Source organism: Aquarana catesbeiana, linkage group LG03 (assembly GCF_042186555.1).
Source record: "Aquarana catesbeiana isolate 2022-GZ linkage group LG03, ASM4218655v1, whole genome shotgun sequence".
Taxonomy (NCBI): domain Eukaryota; kingdom Metazoa; phylum Chordata; class Amphibia; order Anura; family Ranidae; genus Aquarana; species Aquarana catesbeiana.
Window position 1 is genome coordinate 271,195,064 of NC_133326.1, and position 16,996 is coordinate 271,212,059.

Genomic DNA, 16,996 nt, shown 5'->3' on the forward strand with positions numbered 1-16,996 from the left:
TTGTCTAACAGTGCTAGGATTTCTATATACCCAGACGTTTACAGAAAGTAAACGCAGGCTGCAACAACTTAAAATTAGTTATGCGATGCTATACCCGGCAAGATTGCGGATAACAGCTCTGGGGGAAACCAAGTTTTTCAACACACCTGCAGAAGTGACATTGTGGTTGGATACCAACGAGGGGAGACTACAGAAGGGCGAGGAAGCATAATAAGATTAATAAGCCAATAGAACCTCTTTTTTATTTTTTTTATTTTTTTTTCCTCCTTTTTTTTTGAGAGGGTCCCTTTTTGTAAATTTTATTTTTTTTATATATACTAATGAGTGAAACGGGGGAGTGGAGGGGTTTGCTAAGGGTGTATTTTTTGTGTTGGGGGATAATTATCTGTTTTTTTAGCACTTGGTTTTCTCTCCTTTTTTTCGGGGAGTATCACACAAGAGAAATGGATCACAAAGGAATTTGTATATACCACCTTGATTAGAGAACACGGTCACTTTAGAAGCCCTCGGTTTAGGCCCAAAGAAGGGGAGGAAGAGGGGAAATGGATGGGGGGGTTTGGGGTATGTAAGTGGATGATTGAGAGTAATAAGGGGGTGGGAGAGTGAGTGGAAGTTGCTTATTTACAGATTCAACACAGGAAGGGGAGGATCCACCAAGTTATGACTTTTTGATATTACACTTGAACACAAAAAAATAGGGAAAATTACTTTAGGATAGAAAGAGGAGGGATATGGGGTGGGATTATTTTTTAATAGGGAAGTGGAAAGAGAGAGGAAAATGACAGTTACTATTGAGAGGAGAGAAAAGTCTTTGAGGCAACTTAGAAGGTTAAAGATATGTTCTTGAAATGTACTGGGAAATGAGGAACCCCTCTAAAAGACTAGCAATTTTTTCTATGGTTGATATGAACAAGGTTAAAATACTCTGCTTGCAGGAGACACACCTCGAAAAAGGCACAATTTGCACTTTGAAGCGCAGGAACTATTGGGTTCAATACCATTCTGTTCACACCTCCTATTCTAGGGGATGAGTATTTTGGTAGACTCAGGGGTGGCATTCTCCTATAGGCAGAGTAAGATAGATGAGTATGGATGATATGTTTTTCTTTTTTGCTTGGTGGAGGACCGGGTGTGTGTATTGGCCAATGTTTATATTTCCCCGGCAATTTGGTGTAGAGATTCTGAATGAACTAATGAAGTTTATTATGGACAAACCAGATGTATCTGTTATAGTGGCGGGAGATTTTAATATGACCATGCATAAGAGATTGGACAGGTTCCCACCTGGAGCTCCACCCGTCATTATACTCAGCAACCCGCTCTTCCAATTTTGTGGGGAGACAGAGCTGGTGGATATTTGAAGGAAGTGGAATCCGGAGATAAGACAATAATCTTGTTTCTCCATAACACACTCCACATTATCCAGAATTGATCTTGTGTTATATAATGAAGAGGCTCTGCATATGATAGATGAGGTAAATTATAAACCGAGAGGCCTTTCCGACCACTCAACCGTTTTCTCAGTAAAAATGGGGAGCAGTTATAGAAGGAGTGACTGGAAAATAAATCCCTTTTGGCTGGGATTAATGGAGAACCCCAAACAAGGGCAAAAGTTATCACCCTGCAGAGAGAGTGAGAGTAGCAGAAGCACGGAATGTGGAGGACCCAACGCCAGACAGGTATAGGGACTGGTCAGAGGAACAGGAAGAATATAAGAAACTGGTCTTGACGAAAGTAGAAAACAAGCGGTTATTTAAAAAACAAAGCTTTTTTGGGGAGGCAGAACGAGTGGGACATATCCTGGCCCTAATAGTTAAGGCAAATGCACCCTCATCTATCATACCGGCCAATTCGGTGGAAATAGTGAACGCATTTAGAAATTATTACGAAAACCTGTATAGTACATCGCAGGTAAATGTAGAAGGCGACATGTGGGATTTTTTTTTAGAAGGTTGAGAATCCCGTCACTCTCAAAAGAGGACAGAGAGGGACTGAAGGCCCCAATAACATTGGAAAAGCTACAAAATGCAACAGCAGCCATGGCAAATCAGAAAGCGCCAGGACCAGACGGCTTGCCAATAGAAGTATACAAATGGTATGGAAGCATATTGCTTCCAAAATGATTGGGGGTACTTAATTTGGCGGCCGGGGAGGGTAAACTACCCTCATCCCTGACAGAAGCAACAATTATTACATTGCCAAAAGAGGGGAAAAACCAGCTTGAAGTAACTTCGTATAGGCCATTTATATCCCTATTATGTTCAGACGTAAAGATCCTAGCAAAGGTGTTAGCGGCACAGTTAAAGAATAATCTAAAAACTACATTTGGACCAATCCAGATTTATACCGGATAGAGCTACAAACACGAATATACGACAGGTCTTTTGATAGCTTTGAATGGCATTGCCTCTGGCAGGTATTGGCGGAATTTCAATTTGGCCCCAACTTCATTAAATGGATTAGAATATTATATAAGGCACCCAGGGCCACACTGAGAATAAATGGAGCATGTTCTAAGTGGTTCCAGTTGGTGAGGGTGACGAGACAGGGGTGTCCACTATCGCCCCTGCTCTGTGCCCTAGCAATGGAGCAACTGGCCATTGCCATAAGATCCTCCCCGGGCCTACAGGGATTTAGGAGGGCAATAGGAGAAGAGAAGGTCGCGTTATATGCAGGCGATGTGTTGCTGTTTCTGGGAGATACGCAGACCTCCCTGCGAGCAGCAATGAATATAGTTAGAGACTTCTGGCAACTCTCCGGGCTAGTAATCAGCTGGGAAAAATCTGCACTTCTGCCAAAAGACCCTCTCAGAGAGCCCTTGCCGCAACAGATATCTCAAATAAGGGTAGTAGACCAAATGAAGTATTTGGGAATTTACATTACAAGAGATCCAAAACAATACATATCTAGTAATATAGTCCCACTCATGACTGAATTAAAACAGAAATGCCGGGTTTGGAGCCAACTCCCCCTCTCGGTGGTTGGACATGGTAATTTAATCAAAATGGTTTGGATGCCAAATATCTTGTATTTGTTGCATAATTCCCCAGTTTGGGTTCCAAAGCATTGGTTTAATAAAATTGATAGTATCTCTAGAGAGCTGATCTGGAAAAACAGTTCGGCCAGAATTAGTTTGCGAACGTTGCAGCTACCGAGAGAGGAAGGAGGGTTAGCATTATCACACCCAAGAAATTATTTTTTGGCGGCACAAATGCAGCATATGAGAGAAAGTAACTTGACAGTAGTGGGGAGGAAGGGAATTGATGCCGGCAGATACTAGTCATGACACAGTAGTGGAGGCAGTTGAGGCGGACTCTTTTCGCTCCGGGTGTCCCACAGTGCAATTGATGGTAAAAAGCTGGGAAACTGTCAAGGCCCTATTGGGTTACAATGGGTTTTCTGAATTTTCTCCTTTGTGGGACAATGAAAACTTAAAGGAATTTAAGGTAATGGGAAAAATCGAGGAATAGGAATGAAGTGGTATCCATTGCCTGGCACAGCTGTATAAAACAAGTACATTGAAATCATTTCAAGAAATAAGGGAGGAATATGCTGTCCCGAACTGGTCCTTTTACAGGTACCTACAGGTCAGACACGCCTTGGATGCACAGTTCGGGGAGAGGGCATTAGAGTGAAGTGAGATGCCCTCTCTCCGAAAGGTGGTCAACACTAGGACCTCTAAGGGGCTGATCTCTGACATGTATGGATATATAAGCAGGGCAGAAGCAGAGCTTCCGAATAGGGGAAAATGAGAAGAAAACATTTGACAAATAACTGAGAAGCAATGGAGTTGAATACTGGAATTGGGGCCAATGGTCTCATTATCACCCTCAAAGATTGTATCCCACTTATTTCTGGTACATAGATCAAATTATACGCCCCTGAAAATGTTTATGTTCAGAAGAAGACCAGACACAAAATGCCCAAGATGTGGAGACATAAAGGGAGATTTGGTGCATATGATCTGGAGATGCCCCAAATTACATAGATATTGGAGGGAAATAGTTAATAAAATAAATTATTTTTTGGGACATCTCTAGTCATAGAGGCTAATGCCGCGTACACACGACCGGACTTTACGCAGACTTTGTCCAGCGGACTTTACGACTGACTTTACGATGGACTTTCTTAATGAACGGACTTGTCTACACACGATCAACCAAAGTCCGACGGATTCGTACGTGATGACGTACGACCGGACTAAAACAAGGAAGTTCATAGCCAGTAGCCAACAGCTGCCCTAGCGTCGGTTTTTGTGCGTCGGACTAGCATACAGACGAGCGGACTTTTTCCACCAGACTTGTGTCCGTTGAAAAGATTTGAAACATGTTTAATTTCTAGGTCCATCGAACTTTTGGGAAAAAAAGTCAGCTGGAGCCCACACATGATCGAATTGTCCGACGGACTCTGGTCCACAGGACCAAGTATGCCGTAAAGTCTGCTCGTGTGTACGCGGCATTAGACATGTTTTTTGGGACATATAGAAAGGAATAGATTCATGGGAGACATAAAGACCGCAATAATCAGATGCCTGTTTCAAGCAAGAAAGCTGATTGCACACAAGTGGCAAGCAATAGCCCCCCCGATGATGGATGAATGTCATAAAAGATATGATATGGAAGGAAAAATTTACATATAGCAAGAGGGGAAATATAAAGGAATATGAGTGATTGTGGAAATTATGGTTAAAGGCGGAGTAATCCCAGTCATATGGAGATGGGTATGGATGGGGAGGGGGGTGGGACGAACGAAAGGTGGTAACAAGTGATGTGTGTAAAAGAGTGTGGGAGGTATGAGGATTTTGGGGAGGGGGAGGGGGGGGAGGGGGAAGGGGAGGTAGGGGCAAGATGTATTTTTTTGTATTGTTGTATAAGATGGAAAACATTTTCAATAAAAAACATTTGATTTAAAAAAAAAAAAAAAAAGGTTTGTCTCGTCCCTCTAACTAATACAACTGCAGAACAGCTTGTTCTTTCGAATCACAACAGATTTACTGGCCAGGTCAGAAGAGGAAATAAAGGAAAGAAAGCCCAAAAACAAATGCATCCATCACATCTAAGAATTGGTATGCTGCAATATAATAAATGTTTGCTTTTGGGTTTAATATTGCTTTAAGATACATGGAATGGCTAGGTCTATTTTTCAACACTGATCACACATGCATCAACTAATCGAATCATTTAACTGATCAGATGTTGCAAATAGTTGTTCATGGTACCAACAGAAAACTTGCTGGTATCAATTTAATTTTTTAATAAAAAAGAATTTAGTAACTGACAGCTTTTTGTATAAAACATCATTTTGTGTTATTCTTAGATTGTAAACACTAACAAACATGGCCCTCTGGTTCCTCTTGTACATAATTGTATTGTAACTGTACTGTTTTCCTTTATTTTGTAAAATGCTGCGCAAACTGTTGGCGCTATATAAATCTTGTATAATAATAATAACAATGATTGATTGGTTTGTTCAGCTACAAAATGGCACAACTTATTTTTTAGCTGAAATCTTTCAAAAAAATTTCAAGACAATCTCTTATGACCGATTCACATCTCTGTGCTTTTTCAGGCCGCGTTTTCGAGGGCAAGGCAACCCATTTGTGTGAATGGGCTGCTGCATCTGTGTTTCCTGCAGAAAAAAAGGTGCATGCACCTTTTTTTAAAACATGGCTGTAGGAAAATAGCATGGTGCATTTGCATCATGCAATTTCCCTACGGTTCCTGCACTGCGCTGATTTGTTAGATGTGTGGGGGTGCCATTCAGAATGAATGGAAGCCCTGCACGTTTTCAAAACAGCAACGCATTTTAACTGAGGGTGGTTGCAGTCCCACAACCACAAACACCTGCAATTCCTGCACCCGCAACCACCCGCATAGATGTGAACAGAAGATGTGAACAAGTGGAGCACTCATTGAAAGCCGGTTTACACCATAAAAACACACTCCAGATCCATTCCAGAAGCCTTTCTGCATGCGCGTTCCAGTACATTTTTGTTGCGTTTTTATGCATTTACGGATACATTCCAGATGCTTTTTTCTTTTTTCTTGTTTTTTTTCACTGTACCGGGGTCGGTGCATTTTTGATGCTTTGCGGTGCATTCCGTTTTTCAGTTTTTATGCATTTTACTGCATTCCAGTACATGAAAAATGCAGCATGTTCTACTACCTTCAATGAGTGTAGTTTCTCTTAAAGCCCAACCGCGGGCACAGCTAACAAAAAAAAAAACCCTTGTGATGGGTCCCTTTCCATCTCCCATACTGCAACAGTTAAATGCTTGTTAGGTCTAGGGGGTTGCAAAAGAGGCTCTGTTACTTTCTCCCCACTCCAGCAGGATCTGGCACTCTCCTCTTTTGCAAACCCCTGGACTTAACATGCATTTAACCCCTGCAGTGTGGGGAGGGGGCATTGCACGGTTACAGTTTCATTGTGCCCTAGGTTGGGCTTTAAAGAAGGTTTTAAATGTTGGAGCAAAAAGAAACTAACAAGTGCGAAAGTACAGTAAAGAAGATCATGGAAGACTTACTGCATGCTTCACTGGTACAGTAAGAGGAAGGGACCCAAAAATTGGAAGACCCTGTGTCAAAGACAACACTAAAGTCTTGAGGGGGAGTTCCAATGCTGATTTTTCCATAGTACTGAGCCTGGAATGAGAAATCTACTGCATTATTATATTACATTGTCTCTTTATGTATAGCAACTGTATAAAGAAATATAACTACTCCTAAAATAAACAAAACCACATTCATCAGTACTGATACAATTTCTGCTAGCTGGATATTTTCACATGTTTAGAGAAATATTTATATATACATTGATTTTAAAACATTCAGTATTTATATTGATGTATTTTATTTAATGTATTGCTATAATAAGGGTAATGTATTGTGGTTTTGCATATATTTTGTTATTTCTTTTTCTCTTAAGTCATCTTATTTATTGTGATCAGGACTAAAAAAAATGAATACAATAATACAAAAAATTAACCACTTAACTGGTAACTTAACTTAACAAATTAACTGCATTTTATATCCCCTTCTTTTTCAGGATTTTTGTTTTTGTTTTCAATGATGTGATAGTTTGACCAATAATTATTCATGCAATGCTATACCCAGCTAAAAATTACTTTTTTTTTTTTTTTTTTTAAACAGAAATTCTTTTTGGTGGTAATGTATTGTGGTTTTGTGTATATTTTCTCTTTTTCTTTTATGTCATCTTATTTATTATGCCAGGACTAAAAAGAAATAATAAGATAATAATAAAAAAATGTAACTACTTCAGTAACTGCATTTTACACCCCCTTCTTTTTCAGTGCTGTGATAGTTTGACTGATAATTACTCCGTCATGCAACACTGTACCCAGCTAAATATTACTTTTTTTTAGACAGAGATTCCTTTTGGTGGTATTCATTAACTACTGGTTTGGCACTTTAAATTCTCCCAAATCAGTCCGACATTATTGGTGGTCAGTAATACTTTAAAACTGCCAAACCCTCCACCTTGAATTGCAGACTTCCTTTGCTGCAGCCTGGAGGATCGATAGAAATAAATTTAGAGCAGAGCCATTGGGCACGTGCCAGGTATTTATAAATGTCTTTTCAGAATACCTGTCCACCCAAGTTGCCATTTAATTACAAAAATTGTATAAATAAGCGTTTGTTAATCCCCCCCCAAAAAATGCTGCCAGTTTCTCCCCACCCCTCTGTAGACTGACCATGGTGTATCATGGCTGCTGAGCCCTGACACTGTGGTCAGTTTACGTGCCTCAGTCATCAGCAGCCTGCTATCTGCTCTCCTCTCTGCTCCCGTATCCTCCTCCACCCTCCCCTCTCTGTCTGTATGTGAGCCGCCAGTCCCCCCTCCTGCTGCTCTCATAACACTAACCTGTATACACCATCAGCACTGCCACCTATTGCAGTGTCTCCCTCTGTGAATGATTTATAAATATAAATGCTGTAAATACCTAATTTAAGAGCCGGATTGCAATCACATGACCAGCCAGCTCTCTCCTCCTCCCCCCCAGACTGACATCAGCAAGGGAATCTCAGCCCCGCCCACTGCATCTCTCAGAGGAAGAAAGGAGAAAGCTGGCCAGTCATGTGATTGCAATCTCGGCAGTGAAATTAGGTATTTGCCGTATTTTTTTTATAAATCAAACACAGAGAGGGACACTGCAATAGGAGGCAGTGCTGATGGTGTATACAGGTTAGAGTGGCTTAACAACCACTTTAATGTTTTGTGTTTCATATGCAACCAACAGGGGGAGTTCTAGCCTCTTTTTCATATATTTGCCTGTCATTCCATATCTGCTATGCCTAAAGAAACCTGGTGTTGACATGCACACAATAGATCGGGTCAAAAAAGTGGTGCATTCCTATCTTTCCTCCCTTTTTCTGTTGTTTTTATTCAGCTTCAACCAATATTTCAAATAGAGAGAAACATGCAAAAAGTTTCTGCTGTGCTTTCTCTTTAGAAAATCCATAATGCTCTATGATCTATGTGTCAACGGTGTATTCTGCATTAAATGTTTATTTGTAAATCAAAGTTCTTTTTATAAACCACAAAAAAAAAACTGATAGAAAACATTAGTTTAACAAGTATAAATGTAAAGAATGTTTAAACTTTCCCAAAACAATTACATTTCCCTTTAATAGTGCATCCTATGTCGCATTTCAAAACGTAGTCAAGTGTATTTGTTAGTCTTTCTACTTTATATTCACAGGGTGTTTTCTTTAGCCCTAAATATCAAACAGCAGCAAACACAAATAAACGTTCTATCGATTTTACAATCAGCTCATCACAACCATCCAGTCTTCATTTTATCCCCCAAAAATTTACAATTTAATCACCCAAATAATCTTCCAGTTTACATATTTGCGCTGGTTACTTTCTACCAGCCAGTGTAATCTCTTGCAAACCCATAGATTTTCTTGCACAATAGCTTCAGTTGAGTATTTATGGAAACATGTCAGTGTCACATTCCAGTGTTTTTTGGTTTACCAGACAGAGGTTTGCAATGCTACTAAGGCTGCCCTGAGATGTCTGGGACTTCCTAACAAGTACACAGATTGATATACGAGGTGACGGGGGATTGTGTCAGACATTTGACATTAAATTAGCTATGTGTTACTCACCAGCACTTAAAATGGTGTGCTAAGGGCTGCTTCAAGCATTTTTTTCTAAAGAAAGATATTTAGGCACAGGTTTTCACCACCAAAATGTGTTAAATTTTTGGTGCCATAATATTACTGCTGCTAGTATTACTGTGATAGAATTTATTGCCATTACACTATAGTATTTATTGGCGTGTTTGTATACATTTTATAATCTGGATGAAAGGTTTAGAACTGGGAAACACTTTTTGAAAGTTAACTAGTGCATTTTATATACAACTATATAGATCAGACCAAAATGAGGGACCAATGAGGAGGAAAGAGTGACAGAGGGACATTGATCCGAAAGAGGCACAGTCCCTCAAAATCAGGGACAGTTGGGAGCTATGCTGAAACAACATTCACAATATGAAATCTCTTACCTAAAACAATTATTAAAGTGGTTGTAAACCCACTCCACAAAAAAAAAAAAAAAAAAACCTGCAAGACAAAGGCATAATGAGCTAGTATGCATAGCATACTAGCTCATTATGAAATACTCATCTTAGATCAAAGCCCCCCCAGCAGTCCCCGTACACTGGACATTGCTCCCAGAGTTATTTCCGGGTATTGCGGGCTCCGGCGCTGTGATTGGCCGGAGCCACATTGACGTCACTCCCACGCATGCGCGTGGGAGCCACAGGGGACGGCACGTCAGCTGAAGCAACAGCATGAACGAGCCGTTGCTTCAGTGCGCATGTGCCGATTATGTCGGCACATGCTGATACAGGGGATATCTCCTAAACCGAGTAGGTTTAGGAAATATCCAAGGTAGCTGCAGGTAAGCCTTATTATGGGCTTACCTGTAGTAAAAAGTGGATTGTAAGGGTTTGCAACCAATTTAACTTCAGTTAATAACACATGCTGTAACTACTTCCTAAATGGTTGTGTAGCTCCCTCCTCTAGTTAGGCTGCTAGGCAAATTTAGTTTTGGTTCCATTGTAGTTAATGGAACAGTGATTGATTATTTTTGTCTGCTCATGGTTTCTGAGGTTGGGTGTTTGATTTAGTCATATAGAAAGTCTCTTGCAGTTTAGAACTAATAGAGGGTACCAACTTTGGCTTTTTGGATCTCAGTAAGGGTATGTAGCACTACCCCCACAGGGGCTGCTGGTAACTGGCTCCCCTATTCCTGCGCAGCCAGGCAACATGCATTCTCTGCTTACATCCAAACACAAGAAGTCAGTCCCTTGGCTTTGTTTTGATGTTTTATTAGGGGTAACAACTTGGATAGGGTGAAGGGATTTATGGGATGCCCAACTTGAATCAAAGAACAACAAAAGGGGACAACTTCCTTCCTCTGTATTTTGCCTGCATTATTCTAGTAGCACACTAGAGGGTGCTACAGGTAATACTGAGAAAATAAAATAGGAGTCTTTTTGTGACTCTAAGTAAAGAAGCATTTTGTAAGAGAACAATAGGGGTTTATTGTCCAGATCCCTCTGTAAAAACAATAGTTCAAATTCTGACAGCATGCCTAAGGTCTTACAAACGTCACCCAGACCCTGAAAGAAATGTTGCAACTGGGAATATCTCCATGTATCTATTGAGAGCAAGCCCCACTTGGCCCTCAGTTGGTTTCAGCTTACCATTAACTGACTATTTGCCACAGAGGACCAATCCATCAGCCTCTGTTTTCCAAAAAACATCAAATCCTCCCCAGCTCCAAACCACAAAAACCTACCCAGCAGAACCATAGAGGATGAGTCTGCTTTTGGGAATACTTATTGTTTATTCTATTATGCACTCTCAGCATTGTGTGTGAGTAAGGAAGTGTGTATGGACTAGCCAGGATGTATGAACCAGGTTACATCCTGCCATCATCTCTTCGAAGAAGACCCACTGTTTATTCATAATTACCAAATTCCAGTACACTATACACAACTATGTTATTGCATTATAGTAAAGCTGGAGATCTGGCAAACACAGTTACTCTCAGTACAGAGAAGTAAATTCTGGCTTTCTGGTTTCTCCACACAAAGGAATTTAAATCACTATTTCTTTACACAAAGGCCTGGATGAAACTACAAATCTGGTGGAAGAAATAACTTGGTATCTCTATGGGGAGCATTTGAAAATAAAGTATCCTGGGCATAACATTAATTTTCAGTCTTTCTAAATGTCCTTTAAAAGAATGTGCAATGATGGCTTTGCATGATGGCTTCCTTATCAGAGTATCTGTGCAGTTAACAGAAGTTATTACATGGTCATCAGTGTCATCGCTTTTAGGAACGAGGGTCCTATGGGCTCTATCTATTTTAATAGGAAAGTCCACAGTGTCCCCCCAAAACTTTTTAAAAGATATTAGTGAGTGTGGGGCATAAATATTTCATTTCAGTGGCCTCAGAGAGCCCTGTGATTCCTAATGTTAGAGCGGGATGCCTATTCTCATGGTTATCGAGCTGCATAAGGAGTTCCTCTTTCCTATGGTCCTAACTCCACACTTTGTCTTTGAGGGCATTGTAGGGAAAGAACAGTTTGCCTCCAAGGTCAGTCCAGAACTCTACCGTTGCAGTGAGGCCCTCCTTCACTGTAGGAGTTAAATGCTGTTTTTTCTAGGGTTGCTTGGATAAGGTACATTACTTACCTTATCCCTGGCTCCAGCAGGCTCCAGTGCTGTTTTCAAGTTCCTGGTTGTGGACGTCTCTTGGCCTTATCACATGCAATGCAGACCTATTAGCTCTGTGAGGAGGCAAGTATTTGACCTTGGCTTAAAAGAAAAAGGCTGCATTGGGGGACTGGTTGTGGAGATTGCGGAAACCTGCCTGAGCCACCAACAAAGTACGTATCACTATCCCTGCATCTCTAGACTAAACAAGCATTTAACCCTTGCAGTGCAGGTGTAGAGTTTGTATGCTCGGAGTTCAGCCTTAAGGTGGTTCTAAAATCTCCCAATAGCTGTATTGCCCCTTCACCTCACTAAACACTTACCTATCTCCTATCTCGATCTGGCGCTGTGCCTGTATGCAGTGGAGCTGGTCTCTGTTCCTTGCCATTGGCTTCTGCTGTTCTCAATCAAATCCTGGGGGGGGAGGGCAGGGCTGAGGTGCGCTATGTACGTCTATTGGCCAGTGTCGAAGCTAGACATTCTTTCACCTGGGGCAAAGATTCAGTCCCCCCACCACCACCCTAGAGAGAAGTTTTCCATCCATACACTCCCAGCTCCTTGCCCAGAGAGGGAAGTGTAATAAATATATAGATAAGTCATAGGATGGCAATAATAATAAAAGTTTTGGTAATAGTGATTTCAAGCCTCACTTCTGTAGCGGATTAGGAGAGCACCACCAGGAAAGAAGAAGTGAGTCAAGAAGCTGGTCTTTATTAAGGCCTGCTTTTGTGTGCTCTTTTTTCTTCCTGGCAATGCCCCTCCCAATCCGCTGTGGGGGTGAAGCTTGAAATCTCCACATAAAGCGCTGCTGCTTTCTTCTAGCATTGTGACTATGGTTGTGACCTTTTCTTCAAGCCAATCCTGAACACTTTAGTGACACACACCAATTTTTATTTTTTTGTATTATACACTATAGGATTGTAAAAGACCTGGGACACCTTTGAATGTCCCAATCAGAGCAGCAATGTGGTGTACATGGCGTACCAAATTGCATTAAAAGTTGGAAGGGCTTAAATGGGCATAGCTATATAAAACAAAAGCATTCTTGTACCCATAAAATATACTAAGATTACTAAAACAAATATCACTGTAAAAATATGAACTTGGCCTAACTTATACGTTGACAGTGTGGACGGTGGATGGCATCAGTGGATGGTATCAGTATAGCAGTGGAAGGTGTCAGTATAGCAGTGGATGGTGTCAGTGGAGCAGTGGAAGGGGTCAGTAGAGCAGTGGAAGGGGTCAGTAGGGGAGAAGATGGTGCCAGTAGGGCAGTGGACAGTGTCAGTAGGGCAGTGGATGGTGTCAGTAGGGCAGAGGTTGCCATCAGTAAGGCAGTGGACGATGTCAGTCACTGGAGCAATGGTTGGTGTCAGTAGGGCAGTGGATGGTGTTAGTAGGGCAGTGGATTTTGTCAGTAGGGCAGTGGGCGGTGTCAGTAGGGCAGTGGGCAGTGTCAGTAGGGCAGAGGTTGCCATCAGTAAGGCAGTGGATTGTGTCAGTCACAAGAGCAGTGGATGGTGTCAGTGGGGCAGTGGATTTTGTCAGTAGGGCAGAGGACGGTGTCAGTGGGGCAGTAGACAGTGTCAGTAGTTTTTTATTTTTATTATATTTTTTATTAATTTTTTACAATTTTTACAATTTTTTTTATTATAGTTTTTTTAATTTTTTTTTTTTGGGGGGGGGGATTTAATAAAATATTAGCGGTCTTAATAAAACCTTGATGTCTCACTTTTAAGACAAAGAAAGGAATGGAGGATGGAGGTTTTTCAATTTCTTTCTCTGCAGCCTGAGCTAAATGAATGGGAAGTGCTCTGTTCTGAGCAGTTTCCTGTTCATTCACAAACTTACATAGTTATATAGTAGGTGAGGTCGAAAAAAGACATCAGTCCATCAAGTCCAACCTATGTGTGTGATTATATGTCAGTATTACATTGTATACCCCTGTATGTTGCGGCCGTTCAGGTGCTTATCCAATAGTTTCTTGAAACTATTAATGCCCCCGCTGAGACCACCGCCTGTGGAAGGGAATTCCACATCCTTGCCGCTCTTACAGTAAGAATCCTCTACGTAGTTTAAGGTTAAACCTCTTTTCTTCTAATTTTAGTGAGTGGCCACGAGTCTTGTTAAACTCCCTTCAACGAAAAAGTTTTATCCCTATTGTGGGGTCACCAGTATGATATTTGTATATTAAAATCATATCCCCTCTCTCTTCTCCAGAGAGAATAAGTTCAGTGCTTGCATCCTTTCCTCATAACTAATATAATCCAGACCCTTTATTAGCTTTGTTGCCCTTCTTTGTACTCGCTCCATTTCCAGTACATCCTTCCTGAGGACTGGTGCCCAGAACTGGACAGCATACTCTAGGTGCGGCCGGACCAGAGTCTTGTAGAGCAGGAGAATTATTGTTTTATCTCTGGAATTAATCCCCTTTTTAATGCATGCCAATATTCTGTTTGCTTTGTTAGCAGCAGCTTGGCATTTCATTCCATTGCTGAGCCTATGATCTACTAGAAGATCCATCCTAGATTCCCCCAGAGGTTCTCCCCCCAGTGTATAAATTGCATTCATATTTTTGCATTAATATTTTTGCCACCTAAATGCATTCTTTTACATTTTACATTTTTCTACATTGAACCTCATTTGACATGTAGTTGCCCACCCCATTAATTTGTTCAGATCTTTTTGCAAGGTTTCCACATCATGCGGAGAAGTTATTGCCCTGCTTAGCTTAGTATTGTCTGCAAATACAGAGATTGAACTGTTTACCCCATCCTCCAGATCGTTTATGAACAAATTAAATAGGATTGGTCCCAGCACAGAACAACACAGTTTACTATGCTTCAGTTATTAATAAACAGAGTGAGTAATCAGTACCAATCACTCACACTGTTCATTTAGAAAAGGAAGGGGCCGGTAAATAACATATTTCTCGGCCCCTTTCTTTGCTCTCCATCCTGACACATACTGCAGCAGTCCGTGGGAAAGGTGAGAGGAGGGAGCCAGCAGTGCAGCAGAAAGAGGAGAGAAGGGGTGGCCTTTTTTCTGAACCAATCGCCATTGGTTGTATTTTCCTCCTGCAGCCACTGATACTGGCTTTCAGCGGCTGCAGGAGGGAAATACAGTCGATCGGTTCTAGCAAATGCATCCCACGCCGCCCCTCCTGTCCAGGTTTACTTCAAGATAGCAGGCCGAATGCCTGGGGTCCTGGCTCCCCTGTGATAAGCGGCAGTGCAGGCTCACAGAGTAGAAATATGCCATGTTGTCACAGTGGAATGTTATTTAATATCTGCACAATAAATAAATCACAATAAATCTGCATGTTTATACCTGATAATTATAACTCTGATTACCGTATGATCAGTTTAAACTTTGCACTGTATAATTTATTTTAGCTATGGGACTTAGCCAGTTAAAGTGGCAGAATATAGAAGTCATCCTCTCTAAGATAAAATTGTATCTTTTTTTATGGAAGGACAGGTATCAAATAAATTTTGAGAAATTACAGCCACTCATAGCAGAAAGAAGTATTTATTCCTGTGTAGTCTGGTTTCCATCATAATGTACCTCATTCACTTTAAATATTACATATTTATGTTGAATGATTCCTGTTTAAAAAGGGTCTTTCACAATGTATTTATATGAACAAAGACATCATTTATTGTGTCTTTCAGCCTGTTAAACTTACATAAGATTTTCTCACGGAAATACATGTTACCATTGGGATAGTATAAAGCTAATATGTCCGTGATACAGGAACAAAACACTCTACTCTACGAACAGATGCCACCATTCAAACCATTTCCATAGATAATGGTGCTGAAAAGAATAGTTTTTCTAGTTAATTACATTAGCACAGTCTTTGTCAGTCTGTCTTCATCAGTATCTGACTCTGTTTGTCTGCCTCCGCCTATGTACATAATTGTCACTCATACTGCGTGTATCTATTCCCAGTCTTTGTTAATGTGAATATTAATATATTGCAAAGAATGCTGTACTGCCACAATAAAATATTGAATTTGAATGCCAGACAAACAGCTAAATATATAGGTGAAGTACATATGAGAGCTGTTTTAACTGCTTATGGATTTGTTTTTGTGCCTATTAGTTCCTGAGATTTACACAGCCCTTCCACACAGCATAGCCAGGATGGTGACCGGACTTATCACTAGTTCATTTAAGCAATACAGCTTGGTCACCTCTGTGCCCGCAGCCTGTGACCTGACAATAAAAGAGCTGTATTGAGATAACCTCTCTCCTCTCTCCTCCTGTCAGCATATTCTTTGCTAGCATCCATAAGTGCATCAGATCTTGTGGCTCCAGGTGATGCCCCCCACCCCCCTTTGTTGCTGAACAATAGGATTGGACCATACTGATGTTAAAGCAGATCCTCACCCTCAAATACATTTACATACATGTACGAATAGCACTCTCTTTTTAATTTTATTTTTTATTGGCTGGCCCGACCCCCCCCCCCTCCCCTTCATGCCATTTGCCTAGGGGAATGACGTGCACTGTCCTCCCTTTGACTCCTGGGATATGCACGTCATATACTGTATTACAGGAGGCAAAGCCCCTCATTCTGTAAAGGAGGAGGGGGCGGGCCTAAAGCGCATCATTGGGAGGCGTGTTGGCTGAACCCAGAACAGCTGGCAGCCTCTCAATGGCGTCACACCAAAACATTGTGACGCGGGACTGAGCGCTGCCAGCAGAGAAGAGTGTCTCAGCTGGACAACGTTGGATCCACAGGGTGGGTGGATGAGTATCTGAAATATACAAAACTCAACACCAGGTAAGTAGTTTTTATTTTTTAAAGTGTGTGTTAAAATCTGCTTTAAGACAAATGAAAGTGGAGTTCTAGTCATTTTCGTGTTTATAAAAAGTCAGCAGCTTCAAAAAGTGAAGTTGCTAACTTTTAATAAACACACTCACCTATCCCAGGATCCAGAGATGTGGCTGCCCGAACCCTCAATTCTCTCCCTCTCCTCTCGCCAGCGCTGGCATTACAGCTTGCGGCTTCATAGCTGGGTGCGCACTGCGCATGCTCGAGTCGCGCTGCACCTTCCAAATGGTCGGGCACTCTTTTGGAACTCAGAAGATTGCAGGGAGGGAGGGGGAGAGGAGAATTTCTGCTCGGATCGCCTAGGTGGTCTGAGCGGAAGTGGAAGCAGATACCTGTCATAACTAGGTACCTGCTCCCCCAAAAAACAATATATGCCAAATGTGGCATAGTAGGGTG

At 41.3% G+C, this 16,996-nt stretch overlaps 1 protein-coding gene across 1 annotated transcript in view; it reads right to left on the reverse strand.

Moving 5' to 3' along the window:
• The window catches only part of LOC141132069 (cathepsin E-like), a 46,271-nt gene that overhangs the window by 14,483 nt on the left and 14,792 nt on the right, over window positions 1-16,996 (reverse strand). Inside the window, exon 3 of the mRNA XM_073620059.1 lies at window positions 6,524-6,641. Within this exon, the coding sequence (XP_073476160.1) occupies window positions 6,524-6,641 (118 nt within the window). The remainder of the gene's footprint in view (window positions 1-6,523; window positions 6,642-16,996) is intronic.